A 13842-nucleotide genomic window follows, 5' to 3' on the forward strand; every position below is an offset into this window, starting at 1 on the left:
ATATTAGTTCCGTTATGATGGGGATGTTGGCTCCGGTCGAGATGGAGATCTGCCGGACTATTCCGTGGACGGGGCTGTTCTCCGCTGAAGATCTGTCCATCCCTGGCGGTGTGAAACCTGAAGCGATTGGGAATTCAACTCAAAATTCAGAGGCATCATCTAAAACGAACATGGAACGGGCCGTATTGCTTGACGCTACTTTTCAGTGAATCAACCGGGTGGATGTAACCGGTCGGTACTAAAGTCAACGCCCGGCGGTTTGTAAAGCAAGGTGTTACGCATGGAGATGAGACGGGGTCTAAACTCTGCAGGACGAGAAAGAGGGGGCCCCTCGATATTAGTCTAATGCATAATAGATGCTACATACATACTCATTTTGTACTCCTTCAGATTGCGGGTGCGAGAGTGGCACAGGCCTCTTTACGTGAATAAAAAGGTGCATGGTATGGATCAGCAGAGTAGAAACCTAAGTGACACGAGATGGAATTCCAAATGACTTGACGTCGCGTGCCTTCCCCAGACTGACAAGTAAGCACATTAACTGGGTGACACCGTATGCATTATACATGGGCGCTGTTTTGACAACCACTACTTAGTGCTGACTCAGGCAAATGTTGGGCCATGTATGTATTAGCCAAACAGCGAATTTGGCAGCCGTTTTTTTTTTTTCCACTCGCTCCATAGGTCAAAGGTTTCTAAAAGCTTTGCATTCAACGCCAGTGAAGGGAAATTATTAAAAGCCATTTCAAATCACTTGAGTGCCTTATTTTTTCTCTCCCCGTTTTCTCCCAGCAACTATTATCATGCAATATTAATAAATTACAGAATATTATTTATATTATTTATCTTTGTGTTTTTGTTCCGTTTATGTATGCAATAAAGTGCAAGTGTGGGTAAGAATATTTTTGTAAATACTTTCTTGCACACTCAATATAAATTATTTAAAAAATAAGGGTAACACTGACCCCAGGCAGCTAATGCTAGCATAACCCAAGGCAGCTGTAGCTAGGATATCCCGAGGCAGCTTGAGCCAATCTAACCTGAGGCAGCTAAAGCTAAAATAACCTCAGGCAGATAAAACCAGGCAAAACCAAAGAAGCTAAAGCTAGGCTAATATGAGGTAGCTAAAGCAAGGCTAACCTGAAGTAGGTAAAGCTACGATAACCAGAGGCATCTGAAGCTAAGCTAACCCAGACAGTTAAAGCTATGCTAACCAGAACCATCTGAAGCTAAGCTAACCTCCGGGAGCTACTAAAACTCTGCAACCCTCAGGAGAAAAGAGTCACTAAACTTCATCGTCAAACAGAGACCGAGAGGTCAGCCATGTCAGCGCCCAGGGAGGGATATCCTGGGCCTCTGCCAAGGCTACCCCGCCTGCAGGCCAGAACACATCATTGGGCTACAACGAGGGTACGACCGTTCACCTTGGGAATTAGCCTGCAGGAGTCCGATGCTGTCGTCAAAATGCATGGACTTGATGTTGAGCGACGCCAGGATGCACTCCTTGTCCTGCAGCGAGGCGTCGTCGATGTTGTTCTGATTGGCCGACAGGATCACGCACATGTCGCACAGGTTGATGTTGACAGCCCTGAGGTCGGCGCGGCTCAGCGGCGTGCCCTTTAAGACGGGAGAGCGATGGAGAAATTTATTAATTGAAACCTTTGTTACAACGTCACAAGACACGACAGCCGAGCTGCTACGAGGATGTTGAATGGCCCTGCATTTATATAACGCTGTTAACCAAAGCACTTTACAATATTGCCTGACATTCACCCATACGTGCACACACCGACGGCGGAGTCAACCATGCAGGGCGACAGCCAGCTCGTCGGGAGCAGTTAGGGTTAGGTGCCTTGCTCAGGGAAACCCTGACAAATCGAACTAGCAACCTTGCGGTTACCAGCCAACCTGCTCTACCTCCTGAGCTACTGCCGCCCACCGATGATCCGCTCCAGGCTGAAACTTGCCATCGATACTGCCATGCTAACACGCATTCGAGGGGGATGGCGTCGTTCTGCCATCGTCTTCCAAGCCAATCAATCACCGACCAACTCACTGATAGGATGGAGACCTTGGGGAAGTTGTGCAGGGTCTCCCACTCCCTCTTCAGGTACTCCAGGGAGCCCACGAACACGATGTGCTTCAGCTCGTGGTAGTGGAAGTTGCTGGCCCGCAGCGGCATCACCAGGTTCCGTAGGCCCACCAGCGCCGACTTGGCGTCCCCGAAGATGCACACCACCACGTGGCCGCTTAGCACCGTCATGGCCGCCTCGCTCCGCGTCTTCCAAGGGGGGAACATTTTTGATAAATTGTTGCATTTTTATGCTTTATGATAGAGTGAGATAGACAGGGAGGTATGGGAGATAGAGGGGAGGACACGCATTAAAGGACCACGGGCAGGAATCGAACCCGGGTCGCTGCGATCAGGACTAAGCCTACTAAGCGATGGGAAGAAATAGATTTTAGTTTGCTTATTAACACACAAACTTCTTTAACTGAACTGTAACTGTAACAATTCCACCCAGGATACTATATAAGGAATCTGAAGCGGAATATAACGAAAAAATAACAAAGGGCGGGAATAATCCTCTGTAGGCCTACGGGGGGCAGGGTAGTGTAGGTGCTAGGGTGTCTCAGTCTCAGCCGAACAGCACTGGGTTTGATCCCCAGTATCCTCAGACTACATGTATGCGTCCTTGCGGAAAATGCCTTAACCCCTCGCCCGAACAACTGTTAGTCCCTTTGAATAAACAAGCATCTTCTAAATCACTAAAACTGTAATAACACAATAGAAATACCGGCCAAGACGATTATTTTATATCCGTCTTGCCGTCATTCCCGTGTTCCCCTTCACCTAGCGCTCCCGCCCCGCTGATCATGTGACACTCCGAGGCGCGTCCATTAACCGACCCCCGCCAGTGATTTGCAGAGCGACATACGTATTAGTGGGGAAGAAATGTTCTATGAGCGGGCGGCGGCGCCCGTATAGCAAATGACATGTCAAACACCTCATTACGACATGTTTAAGTGCCCTGTCAACCTCTGTTGGTTGCTTGGAGACCCAAGGCATCTGTCAAGGGGAGAGAGCGGGATGGGGGAGGGGGGAGGGAGAGTGAGGGGAGGGGGGGTGTATATAAAGCCTGTCAGCAACAAAATGACGCGTGTGTGTTCGAGAGCACGGGGGGGGGGGGGGGAGAGCCGAGTGGAGATGATGGGGAGAGAGGGGAAGGACAGAGTGGGAGGAGCAGTAAGTGGCACCCACCAGGAGAACCTTCTCGATCTCTTTGGACGGGCACCAGTGGAACATGCCGGTGGAGTCATACTTCTTCACGTTCATGTCCATGCTCTCGATCTGATCGCCTGCCGGGATGATCAACGGGTCGTGCCTGGTAGAGAGAGAGAGAGAGAGAGAGAGAGAGAGAGAGAGAGAGAGAGAGAGAGAGAGAGAGAGAGAGAGAGAGAGAGAGAGAGAGAGAGAGAGAGAAAGGGAGAGAGAGAGAGAAAATGGGAGAGATAATCTTGTTACCAAGGAACAAATGAGCTGAGGAGATGGGCGAGAGCTCGGCGGTACGTGACCAGGACCTAAGAACATCATTCACACGGCCAATCGGAAACGCTTATCCAAAGAAACACACGTCCGTCTGGGGCTGGGGATAATTGAGTGGCGGATTGAGACGGTGAGAGCCACACAGGTGGTCCATCCCCTCGAATGGTTCAGCAGCTAACAGCACATTGTGAGTGTTTAGGTCCACCATGACGCTAACGATAGCTTTACACGAGAGGCGTCTTCGGTGTGATTATTATTAAGGCGCCAGCCTGGCACCTCAGGGGAACGCACTCGTCAATACCACATCGAAATGTTCGGCACTCGACAACAAACAAACTCGCCCTCCCCCTTTTTCGTTCCTTTCTCCCCCCCACCCCCTCCTAGTCTTCTCTTTGTTCCTCCCTGTCAGAGTTAATCTGGGCGCCCGCCAACAAAACCGTCCTGTCATCCCGCGGAGTGACATCAGCGGTGGCGCCCGGGCGGAAGGAGACGGGCGGCGACGGCGGCGACACAGCGCTGTGACTGGCATGAGCGCCGAGAAGCAATTATGCCCCCCATCCCTCCGACCGCCGTACCGCATACAGCTTCTGACGCACGGTAAAAGCTTTAACAGACCACACTTTAAATATTTCAACCATTGCCCAATCGTGTTCGCCTTTTCAAAGTAAAGGCCATTAATGTTTCAGCGGGCGCCATCCAGATCCGCACAACTCGTTTTTTTGCAAGGCTTCTTTGAGTGTAATCCCATCCAACACTGACCGCTTATGTGGTCCGTCGACAAGAGGGACTTGTGGTTTTGTGCGGTTTTATGGTCACTGAAAGAGGGGTTATCCTTCAGTCGAAGCTTAGGTCAATGCAACTGGCTTTTATATGCCTGGTCGTTTTAAGGGAATGCCGCAAACAAGTCAGAGCTTCAGAATTGGATATTAAAAGTTGCACTGTGCATAATGTCCATGCACTTCAATCAATGGTACGATGGACTGTGTAATGACTCAGAATACATGTAAGAAATAAAATGAATATATATATGCAGGCTAACGTGCATGTCTACCGCATGGCCATCATACATGCCATCTAGTGTACCTTATGCTGCTCGGCTATATTTCCCCATGTCACCAAATCGACTTTGTCAGACAGATTTGAGGGTAATCTCTTGTGAACACACAGTCCATTGTCCCCCCCTCCCCCCCAACTCTTAAATAGTTCATATCTTTTCTTCTGTAAGAGGAGCGTTTCCCTAATCCATGTGGGTATTTCAGAAGAATGAAGAACCTTAAGTAACGTGTTAAGTATGCATGACGGTGTCAGTTGAGACTACCATCCCTTTAGGCTCTGCGAGAGAGCCATGCCAGAAAAGTTCCGCTGTAGGGCGCGTACCCTTAGGCGAGACCGCAGTGTCCTTTCAGGGACGTGGGAGTGGTTTGAGGGGGGTAAATGTCTCGCCTTGATGCGCGTCGCTCGTTTTCAGGCTCCGTGGTTCATCACAGTCATTTGAAATACTGAATTTGTATTGTGAATTCTATTCCCCCTTTTTAAACACGTAAACACTGTTACTGCATACTGTTTGACTCCACCGCATCCTAATTTAACGGTGCTACGGTGTCCAAGGGGATTTAGGTTTTGATTTAAAAACAGGCCTGGAGATGCTTTGAAATCTGAACTATGTGGATATGTAGCCAACAAGCGTTATGAATAATTGTGTAGGTTTTTTGTGTTGTGATACAAATAGTTGGATTATTTCATTTAATGTCAGCTCCTTTCTTCTAACATTTCTTTCAGATGAAAATCCTATTTTAACCCATTTTGTGGGTTCATTTCCCTTAATCTACAATCTTCCGAGTTCTTCATGCTGGCTATATCTTTAGACAGGTACACTGCTGCATACACATTTGCGAAACAATTAGGCCAATCAATTAGTAAATAAGTAAAACGAATTGCATTTAGTTTGGAAATGCAGTATTTTGAGTTGAAAACAGGTGACAATGTAGGTGTTCCTTCATCATATATCGGTATATTTCACCTCAGTTTACTGTGTACTTTCTCAAAAGAAAAGCTAGTGCTAATACGAGGGGAAATAATTTAGGGTTTATTTAGTAAAAAAATAATTGTTGCTTCCTTACACTTCAGCTAAATATTTCATTGTGCGTCAAACGTTATAGCGCTCACTCAACGGACCACTTGTCACACCAATATGTCCGGTGCGGATGACGACTGGCGAGGCAGAGCTCTGCCAAGATAGCTATCTTTCACAAACTGTCAACCGTGACAGCCTGTCACTGTTCCACGCCGCCGGTTGCCCTGACGATATCCTACCCGACGTGACGTCTATGTCACCTTGCGGTCGCATGCGGGCAAATGCCTTGTGACTCTTGCTTAATTAAACATGCCCCATAATAACCGATTGCAGAGTGTTGCATATTCAGGGGATTAATACCATTAGCTGGTGTTTGTCGGGGTGTGGGTTTGACTCCTAGAAGAAATTTATGAGAATTATGATTCTATGAATGGAAATAATAATGGAAATGGCAGGTTCTTTGATTTGATTGCTATTGTAACTATGGGTAGAGCGTCTCACTGTATGCCCCATTAGTTCAGATTTTAAACTTAAAGAGTTGTTTTTTTACTATGACTTTTATGATACTATTTTGACTGCTATCTAGGCACTATACGAATCAAATGTATTATAATCATTAAATACGTAGAACATTATATAGGTATAGTTTGAAAGGATCTGAGTAGGATTCCCCTTTATTTGGCCCTGCAGTTTACACCACTTTAACACTGCTGTTCTCACGGAAAGGCTTCCACTTTAAACATTACAGTTGACACCGTAAGGTTTACACCCAAAAAACTGCTGTTTACACTGTAAAGTTTAAACTTTAACACTGCTGTTCTCACTGCAAGGCTTCCACTTCAAACACTAGAGTTGACACAGTAAGGTTTACACCCACAGCTTACACTCCAACATGGCTGTTCAAACCGTAAAGTTTACACTCTTGCATCTGGTCACTTTAACACATTAAAACCATACATTTTACACTTCCAACACTGCTGTTTGAATGGTAAAGTTTGCCCTTAAACATGTTACATTTTACACGCCGAAACGGCTGTTCAAACCACAGCATTTACCCTCCCAACAGCGCAGCAGGAGATGTAAGCTCTCCGCCCGCCTCAAAGAGGCTGACAAGAGCTCGCTTCTCAGAAGCCCAAAGCCAATCTGTTGATCATTACTTATTTACTAAGGCCTGGAGGCCCAGGGTTCTGTAAAAACACATTTGATATAGAATACACCCAGATGTTTGTTTTTGTCTCTTTTATTTTTTCCCTTTCTGCTCGGAGCGATGAAGTATCCCTTGGGCTAAAGAATATCTCCCTCCACCGTGTGGGCAGTGCACTTGAAATACAGCAGAACCTACAACAGGGCATTGACTGGACTGCACAACATCAACATTTAGATGCACACATGTAGATATTAGCATAACACATGTCTAAATGACAATGTTGATGAGTGAGATGGTTGCTTTCTCTGAGAATTGGATGATATAGTTGAAGGCTAATATTCTCCAATTTGGAATCATTTTTTGATACCAACGAACCAGGACATGACCTGCATCAAGTCATTCAATAGCCTGCTTTAAAGAGATCTAATAAAAAGAAGGATCTAATCGCCCTACAAAACGAAAGTGTCGAAAGATGAAAAACAACATGTTGTGAGAGTAAAGGATTATATCGTGCTAGACAGTAACCAAAGACACACTAGTTATTGCAATTCATCTTTCTGCCATGATATTGTGCAACAGCCAAAAGGATCAGCCAAAGTGATGTCTCTTGCCATAACAACTTCGTCACATCACCTGCTTATAATATTGTTCGGATTGTTGCTTTCCCTTGGAGGTATCGGGCCTTAGTTTCCACACACTCTTTACCACCATGTCTGCACACATCATAGCAAGATACTCTGCGCTACAGCTGTATATTTGGTTCATGAATGCCAAATGACCCGTAGCCACCACGAGCGGTGTAAATATGAAGTTCAATTCCGCTACACATCTTAGATCCGTACACACATTGTGTTGTGCGCTCTGCAGCGCTCTTCCACCCCCCCCCCACCCCCACCCCCCTGCCTTCATGACACTTAATAACAATGCCTGGTATCATTATCGTTCCCGTAATGAGTTCATGCCGAACAACGCCACTTTCTCCTGTCAAAATCAATAACCGACTGTGTAATTCCCCGGGACAAGATAAAAGCAAGGTACCATTTTGAATTCACTTTTGATTCCGACGCCACGTATCATCCGCAGGCCAACGTGCCTGAGGACAGCTAGCTGGTACGCCTCCTCAATGGTTGAATAGCCCTGGGCTATTCTATCCTGCAGGCGCGCCCTGATTGGCTGCGGTTGTCATTAGTGCCAGGGCGGTTTAAGGGCCCGACAAGTCTTGTGCGACGGTACACACGGAACAGAGGGTCGCCACTTTAGAAGCCCCGGCAGGACAGAGAGCCTTCTTGTGGAGTGGGGTGCTCCACAACCGTTACCCTCTTGACTTAAAACGACTCTGACTTGAGGTCAGCCGCCGTGATGCATTCTCTGACCAATGTGACTATTGAGGACAAATGTTACATTTAATACAAAAGGTGCAAAATTGCTTTGCATTAAATATGAAGACGGTGGTGTCGATCACATGATTCGCCGGAGAAGAGCGCCGGCGTGTGCACGCGGGCCATAGGTCACATGACCCACCTCATGATCTTCGGGGAGCAGTTGGGCGAGCTCCTCACACCCCCGTTGCGCTGCTTCTTTTTGGGCGACAGCGTCTGTTCCTCTTCGACTGCACGCCGGCGAGCGTTGGTGGAAGACGGGAGTCACGAACGTACACAAACATGAACAAATAACAGAGAAAGTGGTGAGACAGTGCGACCACGGCAGATATCAGCGGGAGAGAGTTAGAAGCGAAGAGGGGATCGAGGGTACGGGTGTGAGGGAATAGTATAGGATGCTGTGTGAGACATTATGGTGACAAGATGCAGTGGTGAGTGTATGGCGATAAAAACATGCAATAGTAACGCAATGAACAAAAGACATGCCGTATATGCAGTCAAAAAGTTCTTGTTTGTTGCTGCTCTGAGACATTTGCTGTTGTTATTATCATTATTTGTATTCTGAGGATAATTATAATCAAGCATTATTAACATTTGAAGCGAATCTTCCTTTCTGAAGATCTAATATGTACAGAATTTATTTCAGGGGAATGGGATAGAAAAACATAAACATAACTTGTGTTCTCCAGCAGAATGATTTTTTGCGTGGTTTGGGTCAACTACCTGATTCGGTATTAACGTACAACTAAAAACAACTAATTGACAACTAACTCAACCAATATCACAGCAGTGATTTCCTTGGGGTGGAGGACAAACCCCTTCCATGCCACCGTTTATAATCATACCTAATTAATGCTTCCGAAAAAAATAAAAGTTTAAAGTAAATATATCTTCACGTCGGTCGTTTGATGTCGTTTACACAATGATTCGTACCGTCAACGCCACGAAAGCAGAATGTGTCTCCTCGTACAAAGAACTTGAAAAGTGTCCCTGCATTAAATTGAATAACACCTCCAAAGACTCCATCCACGGGTGGAGAAGACACAACTTCAAGCACCGCAAGGCAAGCATGTCTGCGTGAGACATGCTTCCTAATGGAAGACTGGTCCAAGCACACTGGGGTGGGGGTGTGTGTATGTATGTGTAGGGGTGGTGGTGTGGGTGGGAGTGTGTATAGTGGTTGTGTGGGTGTGTCGTCAAGTCGGAGGAGATGCTCCAACACACACACAATTGTCCTTCACCTCTCTCTCTCTCTCTCTCTCTCTCTCTCTCTCTCTCTCTCTCTCTCTCTCTCTCTCTCTCTCTCTCTCTCTCTCTCTCTCTCTCTCTCTCTCTCTCTCTCTCTCTCTCTCTCTCTCTCTCTCTCTCTCTCTCTCTCTCTCTCTCTCTCTCTCTCTCTCTCTCAATATTTAATGTCCCCCAGCTGACAGCTGCACACACCGGGTCATTAGTGAGGAATGTTACACATGCAACCACTCCAGCCGTCACACCGCACATGTGTTAGCCGTGCTGTCGGGCTCAGGCCTCACACTGCACGCACACACACACACACGCAAGCTCACATGCGTGTGTGTGTGCGTGTGTGGATGTTGGTCTCCTTACACTGACTGAGTGTGGCGTGATCGGAGTGACGCGGATGGTATCTGTATTTGACGGGCAGACTGAGCGCCCTCTGGAGCCTGCCTCTGACGCCACGGAAGACTTCCCCGCCGCCACCGCCGCCGCCGCCACCATCACGCTGCCGCTCCCCGGCCCCCGCCCCAGCTCCCTGGAGCCCGCCCAGGGACCGTAGGCTCCCCTTGCGGTTGTTTACCAGCGGCACGGGGCCGCTGCCGCCCGCCGCTGCTACAAGCGCCCCCCCGCCCCGGCTGCAGCCCTCTGGGTGACGGGTGGGGGCGCTGGTGGTGGTGGTGGGGGTGGTGTCGGGTGGGGAGGTGATGAGGTGGTCGGGTTTAGCGGACTGGCATGTATTGGTGGATCTTTTGATTCGAGGCTCGTCCTGCACTGCTAGATAAGGGAGAGTTTAAGGGATAGTTTCGGAGTCATAATCAGTGGCATCCATTTTTTTGTTTTCATATTTGTTTTTGCACATTTTCTTTGGTTATTTTTGGTTGGATTGGGATTCACCTGCACTGCTAGATCAACCGCTAGATCAGAATACAACAAATTGTATTTTGACTAATTCATTTTGTTATTTTCATATTATTCGATAGATTGAATCGGATTCAGATTTGATTAGAAGCGACTCAAATAGGACCATTGCTGTATGTTCGGTGCCATGCATATGAGCAAGGCATCAACACTATAAGGGGGTTGGGGGTTTGATTGCCACTGGGACCAGTCATGCTCCGAAAGGTATGCACTCATTATTGTAAGACGCTTAGGTTAAAAGCATCCAGCAGTCAGCATACATATTATTATTATATGATGTTAATGGAATATCTTTTGTTGGCTAACATATTTTCCGAGGGCATTCGGTGGCCAGGGTGTGGTAATTCTTTATGGCATAAGAATGCTAATAGTTTAATAATTAAAAGTCCTCATATTTATTAAACACCACTTAACCACTTGCTGTAGCCTTTAATGAAAAGTTGGATTTGACATTTACTTTGGTATTCATAATGAATATGAATTAATAAACATGCTTTCAGGTGTCCGGGTAATTCTTTGGAACAAGAACAAGGAGGGGACAATACTAAAACAATGATTACGGCATCTCATTCACCTACATTCATATATTTTACAGTACACCTTTACTCTTGGAATATCAATGCAAATATTCAACATTGCAAATATTACCCTTTTATTAATCCAACGACAATGACTTTAGTATTCTCTGTTTAATATTAATTTAAATAGTAGTAGTAGTAGTAGTTTTATCGGGTGAAAGGCAAACAGCCATTCAGTATTGTATCATAAAGTGGGAACCTTTTTGAAAGGCGGTTTAAAGCGGAGTACGGAGCAGATGATGATTATTTTTGCAGTCAGCTGTCTAGCAGATTATCCTCTCGTCCTGCTGAGCTTCAGTGTTCATCTGGCCCACGTCAAACATGCACAGCCCGACTGCCGGCCAACGCGTTGTGGCACATTCTCTTGACTACCGCACACCACCCTGTTGGAGCTGGTGGCTTCGAATGCCAACTCGTCCAACTTCTTGAAAATATTAAGATAAAATATATAAATAACACGCAGGAACCCTTGGAATCTCTGTTCAGCAGCAGGTTTTGGATTCTTGATCAAATGAAAGATGAATTGCCTCAAAATGATTTAATTATCTATTTTATACATGGCATGTTGTGAGCGTGACTACTTCCTGTTGAATCATGTGTATGTGTTTTTTCAGGCCACCACTAGAAAAAAGCAACTCGACAGCTAACATTAACCAGAGGCCCAATAGCACCACCTACTGGTGAAAGCCTTACTCTCTAACCCAGCATACCCTAATAAAAAACACTTCAACCGTATACATTACGACAACTAAAGTCTTTGTAACGTACAAGGTGGGTACATAACGGTCAGCAGAGCAGCGAGAAGCAACACAGGGACATTATTGAGGATGATACGTTGAGAGGCGACACACAAAAGACGGATGACGAGGGTGAGAAACACATGAGTTTGGGAGAATGAAAATGGGAAAAACAAACTTACTTGATTTGATATATCCGTTATAGCTATTCTTAGCTGAGGAGAACACAAAAAACAAATGATAGGTTATTGGGGAAAACAGGTTGAAAGTAAATCATAAGAAAAATGTAAATAGCAACTGAGGAGGGGTTGACGTGGTTAGAACATGGCACGGGTGTTGCCCAAAGGCCCTTAAAAAATGGCAGGGGTCTTAACTGCCACCAGGCAAAGATAAGGGATATAAAAACAAAAGGGATTTGCAGAAAAAAAGAAAGAAAGAAAGAAAGAAGTGATTCGCTGTCATATGATTCGCTGTCAGTGGGCATGAACTCTGAAAAAGAAAATAATAGTTTGTTGATGAAAAATAAGTCAGTGGATATACAAAATCACATCTAAAACATAGAATAAAATAAAAAAAATAAAATTGTGTTTTTTACTTGCTTTCCTGACCTCTATAGGATACTGAAACGGATTTGTGTGAATTACAAATGGCCGAATATGATATGGTTGAAATCTACCCTGCTATTTAATAGTAAATATTCACTATTAACCAATTGCACTAATAATTAAAACACTGTATTCACATCCGATCACCAAACCAACTTTTTGGTATGATGACTCATTGATTTTTATAAAAGGCCCCGGTTGCTGGCAGTAAAGGTCACGGCGTGGGGCCAGAGGCGTTCCAGCGTCAGCACCGTTCAAACCGGGGCCCGCCCTGGCCCTGGCATCTGTCTCCCGCGCCAGCGGAGCCACGAGAACTAGCAGGCTAGCATCTGTCCCACGACCAGAGAGCAGGAGAGGGGCTGGGGGGAGGGGACCAGGGAGGGAGGGAGGGAGGGAGGGAGAGATTGCCCGGTGGTGAGGAACTGTCAGGGCGAGTTCCCTGACGACCGGTAGCGCTCCCGAAAAAAATGGAAATGAAAACATAATTTTCACGTCAGGCCGCATAAGGCCCCCTCGCTCCGCGCGTGGGTCACGCACCGTGTTGACAGCCCCCCCCCCCCCCCTCGCGCCCCTTTAGCTTAGCCTAGCGAAGGCACCTCCCCCCCACCCCACTATCCATAATAACACATGGAAGGGGTGGAAGACTTGGTGGTCTCGGGGGCACAAGGGCATCGGCACGACACTGAGATTCAGTTGGTTGTTGTTTTTTTGGTTGGTATATCTGGAGATGTTAGGCTAAGCATGAGTGACAGTGTCCATGGATTTATATAGTGGTTTAGCATTAACACCCCGCTGGTACGTCAGACTGTGTTATGTGCCTTTAGTCTTAAAAAACTTTTTTAGATTTGCTTTTTGCGTCATCGGAGAATGATGAAGAAAAGGAATCCACTGCGAAAAAGCGCATCTGGAACTACATATTTAAATCTTGACCTTATTAAATACAGAGCGCAATTAATCCTCCTCAATTATTTGTGAGGATAAACAATGCACTGTTAAAGACCTTTAAAGTGCTCCGAAATGTCTATACTCAAATGTTATCCCAATAATTAAATTAACATGAATAATTAAATTAGAATAATTGATGGCATTCGGTAACATAAGTTATTTACGTGAAAGGGAATCCTACATTTAATTATACATTGTATTAATTACATTATAAAATCGGAATTAACTTAATTGATATGCTGCCTACTATGAACACTCACTCAACATTCACACTAAGTCTTCATTAACCCTTTCTACCAAATGCTCTTGGGTCACTCTTATGAAGGCACATTAACAACCTTCTTCGCATGTTGTCAGCATTTCAGCATAATGTACACAAACATTAAATGAAAGCCATTCGCTTTGGGAAATGTTGACAATCGCAATTAGTTCCACCTGTCACACGGCCAATGGAAATTAAGTGCAGGTGTGTGCGCCAATGGGCAACAGGGTGGGTCCTTGCAGCTGCGCCTGTTTAGGCTCCCCTGAATATGCCCATGGTTCTTATTGCTGCTGATGGTAACTGGTGGAGGTTTTCTCTGAAGGGCTTCTGAATGGCCAGGAAATGCTAAAACAACCTTTTATCTGTCCTTTTATGTTCTAGGGACAACCAATCAACTTACAGTTTGATTGGTTTCGG

The 13842-nt window shown here is 45.9% G+C and overlaps 1 protein-coding gene across 1 annotated transcript in view; it reads right to left on the minus strand.

Annotated features, from left to right (window-relative positions):
• LOC130371806 (calcium-activated potassium channel subunit alpha-1-like) overlaps positions 1-13842 on the minus strand; it is a 73872-nt gene that overhangs the window by 4070 nt on the left and 55960 nt on the right. The window contains exons 20-25 of the mRNA XM_056577673.1: positions 11796-11828; positions 8290-8377; positions 3263-3386; positions 2057-2281; positions 1425-1617; positions 11-117 (exon numbers count right to left, since the gene is read on the minus strand). Coding sequence (XP_056433648.1) covers positions 11-117; positions 1425-1617; positions 2057-2281; positions 3263-3386; positions 8290-8377; positions 11796-11828 — 770 coding nt within the window. The remainder of the gene's footprint in view (positions 1-10; positions 118-1424; positions 1618-2056; positions 2282-3262; positions 3387-8289; positions 8378-11795; positions 11829-13842) is intronic.

This window comes from Gadus chalcogrammus, chromosome 18 (assembly GCF_026213295.1).
Source record: "Gadus chalcogrammus isolate NIFS_2021 chromosome 18, NIFS_Gcha_1.0, whole genome shotgun sequence".
NCBI classification, from domain to species: domain Eukaryota; kingdom Metazoa; phylum Chordata; class Actinopteri; order Gadiformes; family Gadidae; genus Gadus; species Gadus chalcogrammus.